The sequence below is a fragment of the Cyclopterus lumpus genome, chromosome 21 (assembly GCF_009769545.1).
Source record: "Cyclopterus lumpus isolate fCycLum1 chromosome 21, fCycLum1.pri, whole genome shotgun sequence".
NCBI lineage: Eukaryota > Metazoa > Chordata > Actinopteri > Perciformes > Cyclopteridae > Cyclopterus > Cyclopterus lumpus.
In genome coordinates, this window is record NC_046986.1 from 25587878 (window position 1) to 25606698 (window position 18821).

Here is an 18821-nt window from a genome sequence, read left to right on the forward strand (position 1 = left end):
TAGTTTCAATACAGCTTGATGTCCATTTAGAGTTAAAAAAAAAGACCATAACGCAGGGTATGCTTTAGGGTGGGCTACAATGTGATTGACAGGTCGACATCAGAGACGTATATTCAATTTAATTCAGTTTATTTTGTATAGCTCAGAATCACAAATTACAAATTATCCTCAGAGGGCTTTACAATCTGTACACATCGGATCAGGAAAAACCTTCAGGAGAGCAACAGAGGAGGATCCCTCTCCCCGGATGGACAGAAGCAATAGATGTCATGCGTACAGATGAACAGCGTTACAGAGTTATATAAACACATTACATGAATATGACAATGTATGAATAATGATAGTAGGCATGGACCACGATCCAGACCTCCACAATCCATGAAACAGAAGGAGGTAGAGAGGAGGGGCATCAGCAGGATGCAGGAGGCCAGGCCAGGGCCAAGAGGCAGGAAGCAGGGTCAAGGAGTCAAGCGGCAGACCCAGGAGCCAGGACCGACTCCACAGTCAGGTCAATGGACCCTGTGAGGTGAGAAGGCATGATGATGTCTCTAAGTCACTCCTCAGCAGTCCAAACATGGTCAGTAATGTTCACTGGTTGCAAAAAAACAAGATAGGGGGGGGGGTTTAGGTGTTAATGGGCCATGCCTTCACCATCGTGGAGATCAGTACATTGGACAAAACTTTTTCTGGTGAATCCAAAATGCTGAACTTGTGACTTCAAAACCACAGTCCATCAACCAATTTGTGACATAATGATGACTACATTCTCATCTTATATACAGGCTATGATATTGTCCCACCGTCCCAATCACGTGTTAATCTAACATAAGAGGGGTAACTAGTGCATCGATCTCTGATGCCAAGAAACACTGACCAAGCCTCAGTATTTGACGAGTTGGGAGTGAGAAAGCGTTGGCAGTTAAATAAAATATCTGTTTCCATAATTCTTTTGTAGTCTGTTGTATCTCTAGATATACAACCGTGGGCTGGGGGGGGGGGAGTAAAACAAAAACACTTTTAATTAAAATGTATTCATCATGTATTTATTAAATGTATTTCTTATGTTGGAAGGTCAACAGAAATTGTCCCCATGAACACTTGAGTTTTTCAAATGCAAAAGTCCTTAACTGTTAGGATCCAATGCACATGGAAATTTTTTCACCCTTATAGTAATAGGAGCAGAAGTTAAGGAAACCTTGTCAAATATAATCAGAACTATCCGTGTGGCTCTTTGAATTATATTTTGAGACATACACTGCTGTGTGTATACCTGTGTATGGGTTTATTGGCAGAAAGGAGATGGACAGTGTCCAGGCAGTGACCAGCAGCTTCCCTCCTCCATTCAATTTAATTCAGTTTATTTTGTATAGCCCAATATCACGAATTACAAATTTGCCTCAGAGGGCTTTACAATCTGTACACATACGACATCCCTGACCTTTGACCTCACATCGAATCAGGAAAAACTCCCCAAAAATAACCTTTCACAGGGAAAAAAGGGAAGAAACCTTCAGGAGAGCAACATAGGAGGATCCCTCTCCCCGGATGGACAGAAGCAATAGATGTCATGTGTACAGAATGAATAGCATCTGCCTCCCCATCCGACTCTCAGGACACATAAGGGACACACGAGAATGTAATCCTATCCACAGATCGTGAGGTGTAGGGTCATTCAATCCCCAGTCTGAGTGCTAGCACTCACCTGCTCAGGTGTCTCTTTGTACTAAAGAGTAGGCAGGGCAGGAGGGCAGCCATTAGAACAGACAGACATAGAGAGGAAAGAGAAGGGCAAAAAGAGAGGCAGAAAAACAGAAAAGGGGAGAGGGACATAGTGAGTTGAGGGGACATGGTCTTAGATAAAACGCAGTTGAGTGTGGACGACGGCACAATGACAAAAAGCTTCGTGGAGATCAGTATGTTGGACACAACTTGGTTAATAGAACTCAACTATACTTTTTTTTCCTGAGGATTCCTTAATATGAATTTGTTTCCATTTTCTCTCTTCTTCCATTACTTTTCCATCTTTCCTCTATCAATGTCATCTCCACTTATCCCACGGGTTCTCATCTCTTGTTTTGCAGATCCTGCTGCCAACACTGCTCTTCCTGACACATCAACTCCCACAACAGTAAGTGGACAACATTTTGTGAAAGAAGTTAGTGCTGGAACAATCAGTTGATATACCTCAAAGTCTTTGTTTTATATCATTGTGAACTGATTGCATATGTGGGAGGGGGCCTGTTAGCTGTAGGTTTCAGACCTTGTTTTGGATGTAGATCAAGGTAAGTTGTGCATTCATCTCAATGCCTCCATTTAGGTTCTTCTCCCAACAATCGTAATCAGCTGCCGGTCAAACAGAAAAGTATTCTTATGTCCAGTGAACACAGTCTCAATATTGCTTTGATTGCGGTAATTAAATCAAATGGGATTGCCGTGCTGTCAAGATATGCAAAGCCTTTATTTTAAAATACAGAAACTTCAATTCAATTCAATTCAATTCAGTTTATTTTGTATAGCCCAATATCACAAATTACAAATTTGCCTCAGAGTTACTTTACAATCTGTACACATACGACATCCCTGTCCCAGGACCTCACATCGGATCAGGAAAAACTCCCCAAAAATAACCTTTCACAGGGAAAAAAGAGAAGAAACCTTCAGGAGAGCAACAGAGGAGAATCCCTCTCCCCGGATGGACAGATGCAATATATGTCATATGTACAGAATGAACAGCATTACAGAGTTACATAAACACATTACATGAATATGACAATGTATGAATGGAACTCCAATCCATGAAACAGAAGGAGGTAGAGAGGAGGGGGGGGCGGGGCGATCAGTAGGGGCCATGGCAGGAGGCCGGCTCACCAGGCAATAGGCATCAGACACCGCCAGGTCCAATGGACCCTATGAGATATGAAATCACAACGACTCCGGGGAGTTAATAAGAGTTAATAAGGTGCAATGGAGAGATGTAAATTCATCCATAAGTAGAGAGAGAAGAGGAGATAGGTGCTCAGTGTATCCTAAAACATCCCCCAGCAGCCTATAAGCCTATAGCAGCATATCAAGGGGCTGGACCAGGGCAAACCTGATTCAGCCCTAACTATAAGCACTATTAAAGAGGAAAGTCTATTCTTAAATTACATTACATTACATGTCATTTAGCTGACGCTTTTATCCAAAGCGACTTACAATAAGTGCATTAAACCATGAGTCCAAACTCAACAACAAGAATCAAGCAAGTACAATTTCTTCAATAAAGTTAAACTACAAAGTGCCATCAGTAAGAGCCATTTAAGTGCTACCAAAGTGCTACTACGGCGCTACCTTCCCTATTCAAGGTATAGTCGAAAAAGATGTGCTTTTAGTTTGCGACGGAAGATGTGGAGACTTTCTGCTGTCCTGAGCTCATTCCACCAATGAGGAACCAGCACAGCAAACAGTCGTGACTTCGTAGAGTGTTTAGCTCGTAGTGACGGAGCTACAAGCCGATTGGCAGAAGCCGAGCGAAGTGAACAAGGTGGGGTGTACGGTTTGACCATGTCCTGGATGTAGACCGGACCCGATCTGTTCGTAGCACGGTATGCAAGAACCAATGTTTTGAAGCAGATGCGGGCGGCCACCGGTAACCAGTGAAGCGGAGGAGCGGAGTAGTGTGGGTACATTTCGGGAGGTTGAAGACCAGTCGAGCAGCTGCATTCTGGATGAGCTGTAGAGGTCGAATGGCATTAGCAGGTAGACCTGCCAGGACGGAGTTGCAATAGTCTAGCCGTGAGATGACCAGAGCCTGGACCAGAACCTGTGCCGCCTTCTGAGTGAGAAGAGGTCGTATTCTCCTGATGTTGTACAGCATGTACCTACAGGAGCGTGTTGTTGTGGTAATGTTGGCAGTCAGGGAGTGGTGACTGTGTCTGCCTCCCGGACTGAAAGTGGAAGCGTGTTCCATAAAAGAGGAGCTTGATAACTGAAGGCTCTGGCTCCCATCCTACTTTTTAGGACTCTAGGAACCACAAGTAGCCCCGCATTTAGTGAGCGCAGCTCTCTAGTGGGGCAATATGGTACTACAAGCTCCTTAAGATATGACGGTGCATCACCAATCAAGGCTTTGTAGGTGAGGAGAAGAATTTTAAATGTGATTCTTGATTTTATAGGGAGCCAGTGAAGAACAGCCAATACAGAAGTAATGTGATCTCTTTTCTTAGTTGTTGTGAGTACACGAGCTGCAGCATTCTGGATCAACTGGAGGGATTTAAGAGACTTATTAGAGCAGCCTGATAATAAGGAGTTGCAGTAATCTAGTCTGGAAGGAACAAACGCGTGGACCAGCTTTTCTGCATCTATTTTAGTGTCCTTATATAAACGGAAGTAAACCTTCAGCATTGTATGAGGAAATCTGCAGTCTATCCACCTCCTGCATCCATTGCACTCTGATATTGTAGTTTGCACTGTTGACCATTCTTGTTAAAACCAGAGAGCAGCAGTGGCCATGCTGAACTCAACATATTCCCTACCACTAACTCAAACCCAGATACGAAGTGCGGGTTTGACTACCAGTCACCCTCAGCCCAAATATCTCTTTTGGCAAGAGGTTTTAAATGCCAAACACGTCTCAGAAATCTTGGATAAATCTCCATACTGGTGTCTCTGCTATCTCAGAGGGCTCTGTAGATGCCTTTTGTTAAATGAATCCGCCGTATAGACCATTTCCATCTCTTTTGCCCCCATTTAGGAACTTAAAGCGGAGACAACCCAACAACCGGACCCCTCCAGGATAGAGGTGGTTTCGGTGAAGGAGGAAGACCTCCCCACTGTTGAGACCCCCAACACACTAAACGTCAGCCCCCTGGGCAGCTTTGACCGATCAGAGAGCGATGCTACCAAACCTGACGAGCCCCGACCTTCAGCTGCACCCAGCCCCAGCATGCCAATCACCAAGGTGCAGCCATTTATCAACGGTGAGAGCCTGTGATGTACTTGAGTTATGGTACAGCATGAAACAATGGTTATAGAGATTATTGCACACAGCTAGGCCATGTCCACACTACTACGTTTCCATTTTAAAATGCATATTTGTTGCTATGTTTACACTGAGTGTTCACGCTAGACTGGAGTTTTAGAGCACCTCAAACGGATTAGTTGAAAAATGCTCCCGATGATGGATAAGTTTGAAAACTCCTTGGTTAACTCCTCGTGTGGACGGTTGTAAAGGCATACATTTTAAAACAATGACGTAGACACCCACGTTCGCTACTTGATTGGATCTTCGCAGTCACGAAGTGTCCTTCCCTGATTCGTCATCTCCCCATCACGTGACCCTTTTCCGTAAAAAAGACAGACATTAATAGCCTTGATTATCAATCGACTACCAGCGGTTAATTCAACATGGATACTGAATATTTTATATTTTATAATTCTACTACTACCGACATGAGGAGGAAGCAGCGTTCTCAGCCCTATGATGCGGACGTCTAAAGTCACGGATTGCAGCTTTGAGGAGGGCGTTGGACACAAAACTGAGGAATTCCCTTTTCTTATGAATGCTTATTTTGTTCTGCACAACTATTGTACGTTCACAAAGAAACTGTAAAGGAACAAAGGCATACATGCGTTCCAGCACCAAAGGGACTTCAGCCACCCGGCAGAGAGTGTGAGAACAGACAACAACGAAACCCAGAGGTATTGAGTGAGAGACTTATGTTGACCACATTTATTGACCCATAATCTAGTAAAACTTTGATATGTAAGTGTTAATTTTAACATTAATTTTATGCGTTTGAGAGAGAGAGAGCAAGACCTGCAGTCTTGTAACTAAGTTTGGAGTTTCTTGAGGAAGATCTTCAGTATCAAGCACAACATTTCATTATTAGTCGTATCTTCTTTAACTAAGCAACCAATCTGCAACCCGTTTACACTGGCAACCACATGCCACTTGTATGCGAACAGTTATATGATATTCGTTTTCAGGCTTGCTAGTATGGATGGAAATCATTTCGCAAACGATGCTGAAATGCACACGTGAAATGTAGATTGTATTATACACTAATATGTATTTGTTTTAAAACAAATACATATTACTGTGGCTGTAGCTTTAGAGTATAGGATCTGCTTGAAATATGAGATGCGAGTGACCCACTATTCTTAATGTGTATAATAGTGCTACGTCTGTCCCTGGTTAAGTTATATAGCTTACTTTTTGCTCTTGGTTCCTTGGTCTTTCACTTTGTCTTGAGAAAAGTTATATCCTTACCTTAAATACAAGTATGTGTTTTTATTCAACTTTTAAGATGCTTCCATTGGAGGTGAATGACCATCTGATTATGAATGAAGAGGTTTACAGGTAGTTGAGCTGTCTTTCGACAAAAACTGAGAATAAGACAGAAAGTCAACTCTGCAGTTTCAGTACAAATCCTCTCCTGAAGGGCAAAAGACTGACCAACAGACACATGCAGTAAGTGAGTTATATAATATTATAACATCAATCTCTTAGGATGCATTTACACCACACATATGTTTTTCCAGCTCTGGAATATTGTTGGTACGGACAATATGAACTCTGTTAGTACCAAATACTACATGAGAGCATTTTGTCCTCTTCTCAGTAGTGTTTTAAATCATACAAGAAGTCTGGTGTTGCCTAATTAACTCTATCATATGTTTTCCTTACCCCTAAATGACCTGCAACTCCATCATGAGCAGTCTGAAGTACAGCAAGTCTTACACTAGAGGGCAGAACAATTTGTAAGGGTTCTTCCCCCATAAAACACTCTCCCTGGGGAACCCATTTCCTCACCAACAGGCCATCTTGGAGAAAATAACCATTGGCTACACCTCATCATCCTGGAGAACCCGGCTGTACAGAGACTGAAGGGTTTGCTCTTTCAGAAGGTCACTACGTGACACAGGCAAGGGGAAAACCGGCACAGGAAACAAAGACATTCTTTTCTTATCTGAATGTGCAGAACTAAAATCACCACTGGCCCGGCTCATAGCATGTGTCACTGCACAGGTGGGATGGACAGCAGAAGGTGTCTTGGAGGACTCAGACTCTTCTACCTGGGAGGATAGAGGCTCCACCGACACATCAGGCCACACCCGACTGCCAGCCAGGTCATTTCCTAAGATGACCTGTACTCCCCCCATAGGCAACGAAGGATGCACTGCTATGATCACATCACCTTGGACCAGATTTAAGACTAACGTCCATTTAGGTTGTAGTGCAGAAAAGACGGTCAAACCCATCCCTCGGACCGCAGCACTGGAACCAGTGTCTGTTTCAGAAGAGAAATTCAACACAGACTCCAAAATAAATGACTCCAGAGCCCCTGAATCTCTTAAGTACTTTTGTATCACTTCCTACCAGTGAAACATAACCACCAGACACAAATCCACATAATGAGGGTCAATCCTGATGAGCTGTGGAAACTGTTTGTTCCTGATCCAAAACGGGGTCCTAAATCACTGACTGACGTAGAAGGTTTCATGTGTGCCTGCACGGCAGCAATGACATGGTCTCTTTCTTCAGCATGCAAATTCAGCAGCCCCAGATGGCTTTGCTAGGAAAAACCAAGGCTTTAACATAGGACACACATTTCGCCAGTGACCCGAGCCAAAACAATAATTGCAGACACGATCAGGGTCCATTCTTCCCCCTAAACCCCTGTCTGCTTTTCCTGAAAACATTTTTGCCTCTTCTGGCCAAAGGTTACTTAACTCCCTCAATACTAATAAGCCAAAATCTCCACGACCACAGTTCTCACCAAAAGATCCTTTATGAGTCAAGACAAACTCATCTGCCAATCTAGCAGCATCTGGGACCTGTTAACTGTTCAATCAATTCCTCAAGGTCCTCCATTTGTAGCAGCACACCAGAGATTCAAATTAGTTGTAGTGGATCAGCCTTAAGATTTTCTTCACTCATAAGCTTATATCGCTTCAACTCTAACTGTCTAGCCTGAACATGGGCTGGATCAGCCTCCCGAAGATGTGCATCTTGTTTTAATTTTTCTAACTCCTCTTGCATTTGTACCAAATTATTTTTGTTGCTCAAATGTCAAACCAACTCCAAGTTTTGGAAACTTGGACTGACTCAACCACCCTGGGGAAAGCTACCTCTGAAAATGTATCAATTTCTACAGGTGCCTTTGCAATCCCCACTATGACAGGCAACACTTTTATCCAACAAGTGATCCTTTTAATGTGGCCAGCAATTCATCTTTATTCAACTTTTTAGGAAGTTCAATACTGTAGTGGTGCTAATTTTAAGAGCTGATCTTTTTTGTAAGAATTTAGCAAATCATCATTTGTAGACAGAATAATGTCTTCAATGGAATCCATCTTACCAGTTCACCTGCAACCTTTGATGGACTTTTCCAACAAACCACAACTAATAAAAGTAGTCCACTAAAAACATAAAGGATGACAAGCTGCTTTAAAAAAGGAACCCAATTCCATGCAAGCTGAAAATTACCTAGCCAGTCATGGATTTGCAACTGCTCTAACAACTTACTGGACAAAAACAACAAACAAAAAAAGGGTAAATGAAAGACTGCTAATGCCCCTCATTGCTTATGCCTATCAGGAAAAGGGCTCCAAATGACTCACAAGTCTGTACTACTAACAGCAGGTCAGAAACACAATTTAACCAAAAAGCCTGTGTGGAAAACTTCCTTTAACAAAGATACTTTAACATGATCCCTGAACAGCCCCATTTGTTACCACCTGGCTCAAGTCTTGCAACAAAAGGGGAGGCCACACACAGTTATTTAACCCAAACGCAGTTTATTTTAAGCTCCACAGCTTCCATTAGTTGAAACAAGAATGAGGCTGGTGCAGCAGAGGCAGACAGACAGACTGAATGTCCCAGTACTGCCCACCAGGAAGCCATCTTAGAGCAGGAACACAGTCAGCAGAGTGGGAGGGGAATCACAGCAGCTCATATTGTATCATATCCAAACTGTGTAGATGTTCATAAAGGATGTTGTCTCAATAGAGGATGACTTGGAGAAAAGCTGGAGGACCAGACTGTTGGCCCATCGCTTGGAGCTGCTAATTGCTTCGTGCCTCACCGTGGTGGTCACTCTCGCTCTTGCCATTGGCCTTGGAGGTAAGGAGCTAAGTGCTGTGTGAACTGTGTGCATTTGGCTTTAATGGAGCCACTGTGGCATGGATCGCTTTTGCTCCATCAATAGTTCACGTGGCCTTAAATTTGTATACAGTGCAGTCAATGACACATTGTCTTACTTCCAGCTTTAATGTGATTATCAGATAAGCCATGTGAATCCAGAGTCTCACAATTTTAATTGTAAAGGTTTTTTTAACCTGTAATCTGATTCCTGCTCCAGCCTCCTTTTTGCACTCTTGCCTTGTAAGCTTTTTGTCTAATAAAAGCAGTTTGTATCTGCCTGTCTTGAGTCTGCAGCTGTGGTTGAAAAGTCAAAAAAGTATGTCCTGAATGATGTCCTAACTTTTCATGTTTACTGTCATTTTTACTGTTTACTGTTGAAGATATATAGGTGCTTGTCTACTATTTATGATGTATATCATAACGTCTTTTCTGCGTTATCTCTTCTCAGTATATTAAGTGTTTTCATTATTTTCAATTAGTTTGCCCTGACGAAGAAGATCAGTATTTGGTAGAAGAATAGGAGGAGAAAGAGATAGAGACACACTCGTCAGGTTATCAGTCCATTGGTCGCTTATTGTCGTGTTGCTTTTTAAACACACAATTCAATTCAATTCAGTTTATTTTGTACATCCCAAAATCCCACAGATTACAAACTCCCGTTAATCTGTACACATATGAAATCCCTGTCCCAGGACCTCACATCGGATCAGGAAAAACTCCCAAAAAACAAAAACAAAAACTTTCACAGGGAAAAAGGGAAGACACCTTCAGGAGAGCAACAGAGGAGGATCCCTCTCCCCGGATGGACAGAAGCAATAGATGTCATGTGTACAGAATGAACAGAGTTACAGTGACATAAACACACGATAGACACATAAAGCTTGAATCAGCTGTCACCTCTGCTTAAACCTGAACAACGTTGTGGGCTCCGGGTTGTCTGCCACATCACCACCACTATGGCCCCACTCACCTCTCCATTTGACTGTGTAAAGAAACTGAACCCCAAATTGCTTTGAGTGTCTGTGAATGTTAAACGCTTGATGCATGTTGTATGGTAGCCTCTGCCGCTGGCATTCACCAGAATGCCAGTGGTTGGTTTCTCCTCTCAAGAGGAATTTGGGGTGAAACATTTTACAAAAAACAGAGTTTTTAGGCTGGTTACAGTTTTTGGTCAAAAACAATGCCACTTCCGTTGCCAACATGTGCATGCATATATTTGATGATATCAGCTGTGAAAGGGTCTATGTATTGTTGGAGAAATGTACATAATACATCAACAATAGTTGTGTGTGTACAGTGAAAGAAATAGTCTTTAGTTCCTCTTCAGCGAGGAAAGCAAGTTTATTTGTATAGCACATTTCAACAAGACAATTTAAAGTGCTTCTGAGGGTCTCAGCAGACCTGCAGCTTTCAGGGACCTAGTTCCAGATATGTGGAGCAGAAGAACTGAACGCTGCTTCTCCATGTTTAGTTCTGACTCTTGGAACAGGAAGTAGACCAGTCCCAGATGACCTGAGGGGTCGGGATGGTTCATAAGGTAGCAGCAGATCACAAATGTATGTAGGCCCTAAACCAGTGCTTTATAAACCAGCAGCAGGATTTTAAAGTCAATTCTTTGTTGGACAGGAAGCCAGTGCAAATATTATCAAATAATAAAAATAATAATAATGATACATTTCTTTTGTTTAGTGCCTTAAAGGGTACTGATAATATAAATGCTTATAAGCTGGTATAATGTTATGCTTTTGTCAGGTTACTCAAGTCCAGAATAACACATAGCAGGTGAAATTTGTGAGAATGTGCGGCTGTCCGCTTCTCGAGAATAGATACGCGCCTTGTATCACAACACTCGCGCATGTTATTTGACTAGTCTCATTAGAAAAGTGGCTTGGCCTTGCAGGGCTCAGTCCTGTGAAAAGAGAGGAGGAGATGGAATTATCCCCCTCCTTGATAGTTCAGCGCCAATTAGGAGTTAGGATGATGCATACAAACCTGTGACGAAATCTGTGAATAAGGGCTGAACTTCCGGTTCTAGAGAGAGAGTTGTTGGGACTCCCTGGGATTGCTATCTCAGCTCTTGTACTTTGCTTGTGATCAGAGAATAAATCTACCAGAACGAGAGAAGTTGTTGGCTGAATTCTTCCAAAGGCTCTACCAGACATACAATTTCGACTCACGCTTGAACGTCGGTTGTTTGACCTGGGTTTTGTAGATCTTGGTGATTTTAACGAGACCTGAAAACCGAGTGTATCGGGACACGAAAGTGTGCTGAGAATTCCTCGGAAGAAGGGTTTCGACCAGACTACATCTCTGTGGGGCATTAAAAGGGGAATAAAAGGGAAAGTCTATGGTACTACGGGGTAAGGAGAAATAAAACAATATTTGTGAACTGGTGTTAGAAACCTCAATGATCGAGCGCTGTATCCCTCTGGTACAGAAGCATCTTGTTCGAGTTCATTGTATTGGGTATTGCAGCCTTTCTCCTGGCCTCAGAGGATACGTGTAAACAAATAAAATAAACTGACCGGTTGAATAGAATTGTATCATCTAAGAAGATTGAAAACAAGTTTTGCAGAACGTTGTCATGGTAAAGACAAACAATAGAAGCAGGAACAGCTAAACAAGAAAGATGACAATAGTAGGAAACAAAATCAAAACTATCACAGGCTAAATGCAGATTTAAATAAATTAGTTTAAGTGCTGTTTTGTAAGTGGCGAGTGACGGAGAATGTCTGAGGTCCGATGTTTAGACAGAGTATGGGGGGTAAGGAGGTCGGGGTCTGCAGATCTGAGGTTGTGTGTCGGTGCATGAGGTCCGAAAGGTAAGGAGGGGCGAGGTTGTGAAGGGCTTTGTAGGTGATGAGGAGAATATTGAACTGAATTCTTTGCTGTATGGAGGTTTTGAAGAACACCACATGTCATCCTCCTCCGCTCAAAGACCTCAGAACTGGAGTGATGTGATCCACTTTTCTGGTCTGCAAATCTAAGGTTGTGTGTCGGTGCATGAGGTCCGAAAAGTAAGGAGGGGCGAGGTTGTGAAGGGCTTTGTAGGTGATGAGGAGAATCTTGAACTGGATTCTTTGCTGTATGGAGGTTTTGAAGAACACCACATTTCATCCTCCTCAGCTCAAAGACCTCAGAACTGGAGTGATGTGATCCACTTTTCTGGTCTTAGTGAGGACTCGAGCTAGAGCATTATGAATCAGCTGCAGCTTTCTGATTGACTTTTTACAGAGACCTGTGAACGCACCGTTACAGTAGTCAAGTCTACTGAAGATAAATATGCATGGACAGATTCAATTCAATTCAGTTTATTTTATATAGCCCAATATCACAAATTATAAATTTGCCTCAGAGGGCTTTACAATCTGGAACACATACGACCCCTGTCCCAGGACCTCACATCGGATCAGGAAAACTCCCCAAAAATAACCTTTCACAGGGAAAAAAGGGAAGAAACCTTCAGGAGAGCAACAGAGGAGGATCCCTCTCCCCGGATGGACAGATGCAATAGATGTCATGTGTACAGAATGAACAGCAGTACCAAGTTACATAAACACAATACATGAATATGACAATGTATGAATGGAACTCCAATCCATGAAACAGAAGGAGGTAGAGAGGAGGGGGGGCGGGGCGCATCAGCAGGGCCAACGCGGGAGGCCGGCTCACCAGGCATCAGACACCTCCAGGTCCAATGGACCCTATGAGACGTGAAGTCACAACGACTCCGGGGAGGAAGCAGAATTAGTAAGGTGCAATGGCGAGATGTAAATTCATCCATAAGGAGAGAGAGAAGAGGAGATAGGTGCTCACTGTATCCTAAAATATCCCCCAGCAGCCTATAAGCCTATAGCAGCATATCAAGGGGCTCAACCAGGGCAAATCAGCCCTAACTATAAGCACTATCAAACAGGAAAGTCTTAAGTCTATTCTTGAATGAGGTGACTGTGTCTGGCTCCCGGACTGAAAGTGGAAGCTGGTTCCATAAAAGAGTAGCTTGATAACTGAAGGCTCTGGCTCCCATCTTACTTTTTAGGACTCTAGGAACCACGAGTAGACCCGCATTTAATGACCGCAGCTCTCTAGTGGGTTCAATATGGTACCACAAGCTCCTTAAGATATGATGGTGCATCACCAATCAAGGCTTTGTAGGTGAGAAGACTTTTAATTTTAAATGTGATTCTTGATTTTACAGGGAGCCAGTGCATAGCAGCTAATACAGGAGTAATGTGATCTCTTTTCTTAGTTTTTGTGAGTACACGAGCTGCAGCATTCTGGATCAACTGGAGGGACAGCTTTTCGGGACAAGATGTGCCTGATTTTTTAAATGTTAAGTAGTTGAAAAAATGCAGTCCTTGAGATTTACATGAGAGTTAAAAGACAAGTCTCGGTCAAAGATAACGCCTAGATTCTTTACAGTGGTGTTAGATGCCAGGGCAATGCCATTTACAGAAACCACATCACCAGATAATTGATCTCTGGGGTGTTCAGGGCCGAGTAAAATAACTTCAGTTTTGTCTGAGTTTAACATCAGGAAGTTTCAGGTCATCCATGTTTTTATGTCTTTAAGACATTCTTGAATTTTAGCGAGCTGGTTAGTCTCCTCTGGTTAGATCGATAGATATAATTGAGTATCATCTGCATAGCAATGAAAGTTTATAGAGTGTTTCCTGATAATGTTGCCCAAAGGAATAAATAGGATTTAAACCAACTTTGTGCGGTACCTGAAATGCCAATCGACTGATCCAGTCTCTGTAATAGGATGTCATGATCAATGGTGTCGAACGCAGCACTAAGGTCTAATAATACCACGGGGATGAGTCCTTTATCTGATGCAATTAGGAGGTCATTTTTAATCTACAAATGACCTCCTAATCAAGGAGATACTTTCTCAAGGATCTTAGAGAGGAAGGGAAGGTTAGAGATCGGTCTGTAGTTAGCCAACACCTCTGGATTAAGAGTGGGCTTTTTCCGGAGAGGTTAAATTACAGCTACTTTGAAGGAATGTGGTACATGCCCTGTTAGCAAAGACACATTAACAATATCCAGCAGAGAGGTGCCAATTAAAGGCAACACGTCTTTAAGCAGCCTCGTTGGGATGGGGTCCAAGAGACAGGTAGACGGTTTAGAAGTAGAAATCGTTGAGGACAATTGGTCTAGGTTAATGGGAGAAAAGCTATCCAAATATACACCAGGGCATACGGCCGTTTCCAAGGCCACTCCTCTTGATGACAGATCGGCAGTGGTTGAGGGCAAGAGATCATCAATCTTGCCTCTAATAGTTCAAATCTTTTAATTGAAGAAGTTCATGAAGTCATTACTACTGAGGTCTATTAGAATACACAGCTCCACAGATCCGTGACTATCAGCCTGGCTACAGTGCTAAAGAGAACCCTGAGGTTGTTCTTATTTTTCTCTATTATTGATGAGTAATAGGCTGCTCTGGCATTACGGAGAGCCTTTTTATATGTTTTAAGGCTATCTCGCCAAACTAAGCGTGATTCTTCCAGATTGGTGGAACGCCATATGCTTTCGAGCTTTCGTGAAGTTTGCTTTAGGTCGCGGGTCTGAGGGTTATACCAGGGAGCAAACCTCCTTTGCCTCACTGTCTTTTTCTTCAGTGGGGCTATCGAGTCTAGTGTCATTCTCAGTGAGCCTGTAGCGCTATCGACAATATGATGAATCTGGGACGGACTAAAGTTAGCACAGGAGTCCTCCGTCACATTGAGACGTGGTATTGAATAAAATGCAGAAGGAATCGCTTCTTTAAATTTAGCTACAGCACTGTCAGTTAGACATCTGGTGTAGAAACTTTTCACTAACGGTGTATACTCCGGGAGTATAAACTCAAAAATTAGGAGGTAATGGTCTCACAGAAAAGGGTTCTGTGGGAAGACCTCCAAATGCTCAATGTCAATGCCATATGCAAGAACAAGGTCGAGGGTGTGGCCATAGCAGTGAGTGGGTTTCTGTACTCTCTTGACAGAAGCCAATCGAGTCCAACAATGAGATAAATGCAGCACTAAGGTAATCATTATCAACATCCACATGAATATTAAAATCTCCTGCAATAATAACCTTATCAGTTTTAAGGACTAAACTTGATAGAAACTCAGAAAATTCAGATATAAATTCTGAATATGGACCTGGTGGCCGGTACAGTATAACAAATAGAATTGGCTGTAATGTTTTACAGGTTGGATGTGAAAGACTAAGAACAAGGCTTTCAAATGAGTTGTAATTTAGTTTAGGTTTAGGATTCATTAATAGGCTTGAGTCAAAGATGGCTGCTACTCCACCTCCTCGGCCGGTGCCTCGAGGAATGTGAGTATTAATATGACTTGGAGGAGTTGATTCATTTAGGCTGACATATTCTTCATGCCTCAGCCAGGTTTCAGTAAGACACAATAAATCAATGTGATTGTCTGATATTAAATCATTTACTAATACAGCTTTAGATGACAGAGATCTAATATTTAGGAGTCCACATTTAATTCTCTTCTTTTGTTGCACTGTGGCAGTAGTGATGTTAACCTTTATGAGGTTATTTTGTATGACTCCTCTTCTGGTTACTTTTGATTTAATTAATTTAAGTGGCCGTGGGACAGACACAGTCTCTATAGAGTTAAGGTTAAGGGTGGGTAACTGCTCGAATGGAAGTGCAGAGAAGGGTGGAAGACTACAACTCTGCTTCTGCTTCCTGATCTGAACTCTGGGTCATGGATTAAGTCCGCTAATCAACTTCGCCATGTTCGCAGAAATGAGACGTGCTCCATCCCAAGTGGGATGAATGCCGTCTCGACTCATCAGATCAGGCTTTCCCCAGAAAGTCTGCCAGTTATCTATGTAGCCCACATTGTTTGCTGGACACCACCTGGACAACCAGCGGTTGAATGACGACATGCGGCTATACATGTCATCATTGATCAGATTGGGAAGAGGGCCAGAGAAAACTACGGTGTCCGACATTGTCTTGGCATAAGTACACACCGATTCCACATTAATTTTAGTGACCTCCGACCGCCGCAGTCGGAAGTCATTACCGCCGGCGTGTATTATAATCTTACTGTAACTACGCTTAGCCAGCAAGATTCAATGTCGCCCGCTCTGGCCCCCGGGATGCATATGACTTTGGTCCGTGGCTTCGCTATCTTCACATTTCTGACTATGGAGCTACCTATAACCAGAGTGGGTTTCTCAGCGGGTGAGTTGCTGAGTAGGGAAAACTGGTTCGAAACGTGAAGAGGTTGGTGGTGCTCAGTGGGCTTCTGTTTAGACTTAAAACTCCTTCGAACAGTCACCCAGCCATCCGGCTGCTCGGGGGCTGCCAGGGAACAGCTAACATAAGCTAACGCTAGCGGCTCCGCAACGGCTATGGGGGGTGGCGAGCTAAGTAGCGTGACTGTCTGAGCTTCGATGGTGCGGAGCCATGCATCTAACCCACTTAGAATTGCCTCAAACCTAGCAAATCAACTACACTTGTTGCATGTACCGTTATCATTAAAGGAGGCAGAGGAATAGCTATACATGAGACATTCTGAGCAAGAGGGAGCGGGAGGAGGTGAGGAGGAAAACATTGCACTCAGTTCATGTCAAGAACACTGAGAGAACTTTACGGGTTACTGGGCATTAAGTCTATTTGGACCCGTGTATACCACCCACAAACAGACGGTCCGGTGGAGCGTCTGAATAAGACTTTAAAGTCCATGATCCGTAAATGTATTAATGACGATGTACGTAATTGGGATAAATGTCTTGACTCTCTGTTGTTTGCAGTACGGGAGGTTCCGCAGGCCTCCACGGGATTTTCTCCCTTTGAACTTTTGTTCGGCAAGACTCCGAGGGGGGTGCTCGACCTCATTAAAGAAAACTGGGAGGAAGGTCCGAGCACAGTGAAAAAAGAGATCCAGTACGTCATGGACCTGCGAGCAAAACTCCACACACTAGGTCGGCTATCACGTGAGAATTTGCTCCAGGCCCAGGGGCGTCAACAGCGGCTGTACGACAGAGGGGCCAGACTGAGACAATTCACGCCGGGAGAGAAGGTACTTGGATTGCTTCCTTCTTCCAGCTCTAAACTCCTCGCCAAGTGGCAAGGGCCCTTTGTGGTCACACAGCGAGTGGGGGATGTCGACTATGAGGTGGTGCGTTCTGATAGGGGCGGAGCTACACAGATTTACCACCTCAACCTCCTGAAAGCATGGAGGGAGGCGGAGTCTGTTTCTCTGGTGTCCGCGGTACCTGAGAGAGAGGAGCTGGGGCCTGAGGCTCCAAAATCTACTAATCCGGCCTCGCTCCTTTGTGAAGACCATCTCTCCGGGACCCAGAGAACAGACATTGCCCAGTTGCAGGAGCAGTTTGCTGACGTGTTCTCAAGCAAGCTCTCTGTGGGGAGCCACTCCTCCACACACCTAACTTTTCTCTTCCCTTTACCCTGCAGACTGATGTGTCGAACAGAGGGCTGGGGGCCGTTTTGTCCCAGCAGGTAGAGGGGGTTGACCACCTGGTGCTGTTCATCAGCCGCAAGCTGTCGGCCAGGTACAGCACGGTGGAGGAGTGCCTGGCCATCCGGTGGGCGGTCGACACCCTGCGCTACTACCTCCTGGGGCGCTCATTCACCCTCTGGTCGAACCATGCCCCGCTTCAATGGCTCCACCGCATGAAAGATACCAACGCCCGGATCACTCGGTGGTATCTGGCTTTACAGCCTTTTAATTTCAAAGTGATCCATAGGCCAGGGACGCAGATGGTTGTGGCCGACTTCCTCTCCCGCTCTCACGGGGAGGGGGGGGGGGGGGGGGGGGGGGGGGGGGGGTAGTAGGTTAGGCCGGATGGCACCCTGGCCTAAGTCAGGCGGTGGAGGTATGTGGTGGCTGGGTGTGGTTAAGCTCATCTGCAGAGGGGAATGGGGGAGTACGCTCAGGGAACGGTACCAGGTGGAGGCCTAATTGGCCTCACCTGGGTCTAACGATGATTACTCCCCATTATAAGTGCAGGTGGACAAAGGAGCGGGGTGACGGGATTCGGCAGAACGCCGGAACTGCGCTGCTGTCCACGGGAGCAGATTAGCGGAAAGCACGACGAAGACTGCGTCCGTCTGGAATTAATAAAAAACACTAACAAGTTCCTGCCTCTAGTGTCTCTGTGCTAGGGGGATACCACCCACGGTAACACACGCGTGTTACATGGTACTACAAGCTCCTTAAGATATGATGGTCCATCACCAATCAAGGCTTTGTAGGTGAGGAGAAGAATTTTAAATGTGATTCTTGATTTTACAGGGAGCTAGTGCAGAGCAGCTAATACGGGAGGTTGAAGACCAGTCGAGCAGCTGCATTCTGGATGAGCTGTAGCGGTCGAATGGCATTAGCAGGTAGACCTGCCAAGACGATGTTGCAATAGTCTAGCCGTGAGATGACCAGAGCCTGGACCAGAACCTGTGCCGCCTTCTGAGTGAGAAGAGGTTGTATTCTCCTGATGTTGTACAGCATGTACCTACAGGAGCGTGTTATTGCGGTAATGTTGGCAGTCAGGGAGTGGTGACTGTGTCTGCCTCCCGGACTGAAAGTGGAAGCTGGTTGCATAAAAGAGGAGCTTGATAACTGAAGGCTCTGGCTCCCATCCTATTTTTTAGGACTCTAGGAACCACGAGTAGGCCCGCATTTAGTGAGAGCAGCTCTCTAGTGGGGCA

The 18821-nt window shown here is 44.2% G+C and overlaps 1 protein-coding gene across 1 annotated transcript in view; it reads left to right on the forward strand.

Annotated features, from left to right (window-relative positions):
• Nucleotides 1-1846: 1846 nt before the first annotated feature.
• tmprss3a (transmembrane serine protease 3a) overlaps nt 1847-18821 on the forward strand; it is a 64759-nt gene continuing 47784 nt past the window's right edge. Inside the window, exons 1-4 of the mRNA XM_034560874.1 lie at nt 1847-1913; nt 2082-2128; nt 4733-4958; nt 8993-9106. Coding sequence (XP_034416765.1) covers nt 1847-1913; nt 2082-2128; nt 4733-4958; nt 8993-9106 — 454 coding nt within the window. The remainder of the gene's footprint in view (nt 1914-2081; nt 2129-4732; nt 4959-8992; nt 9107-18821) is intronic.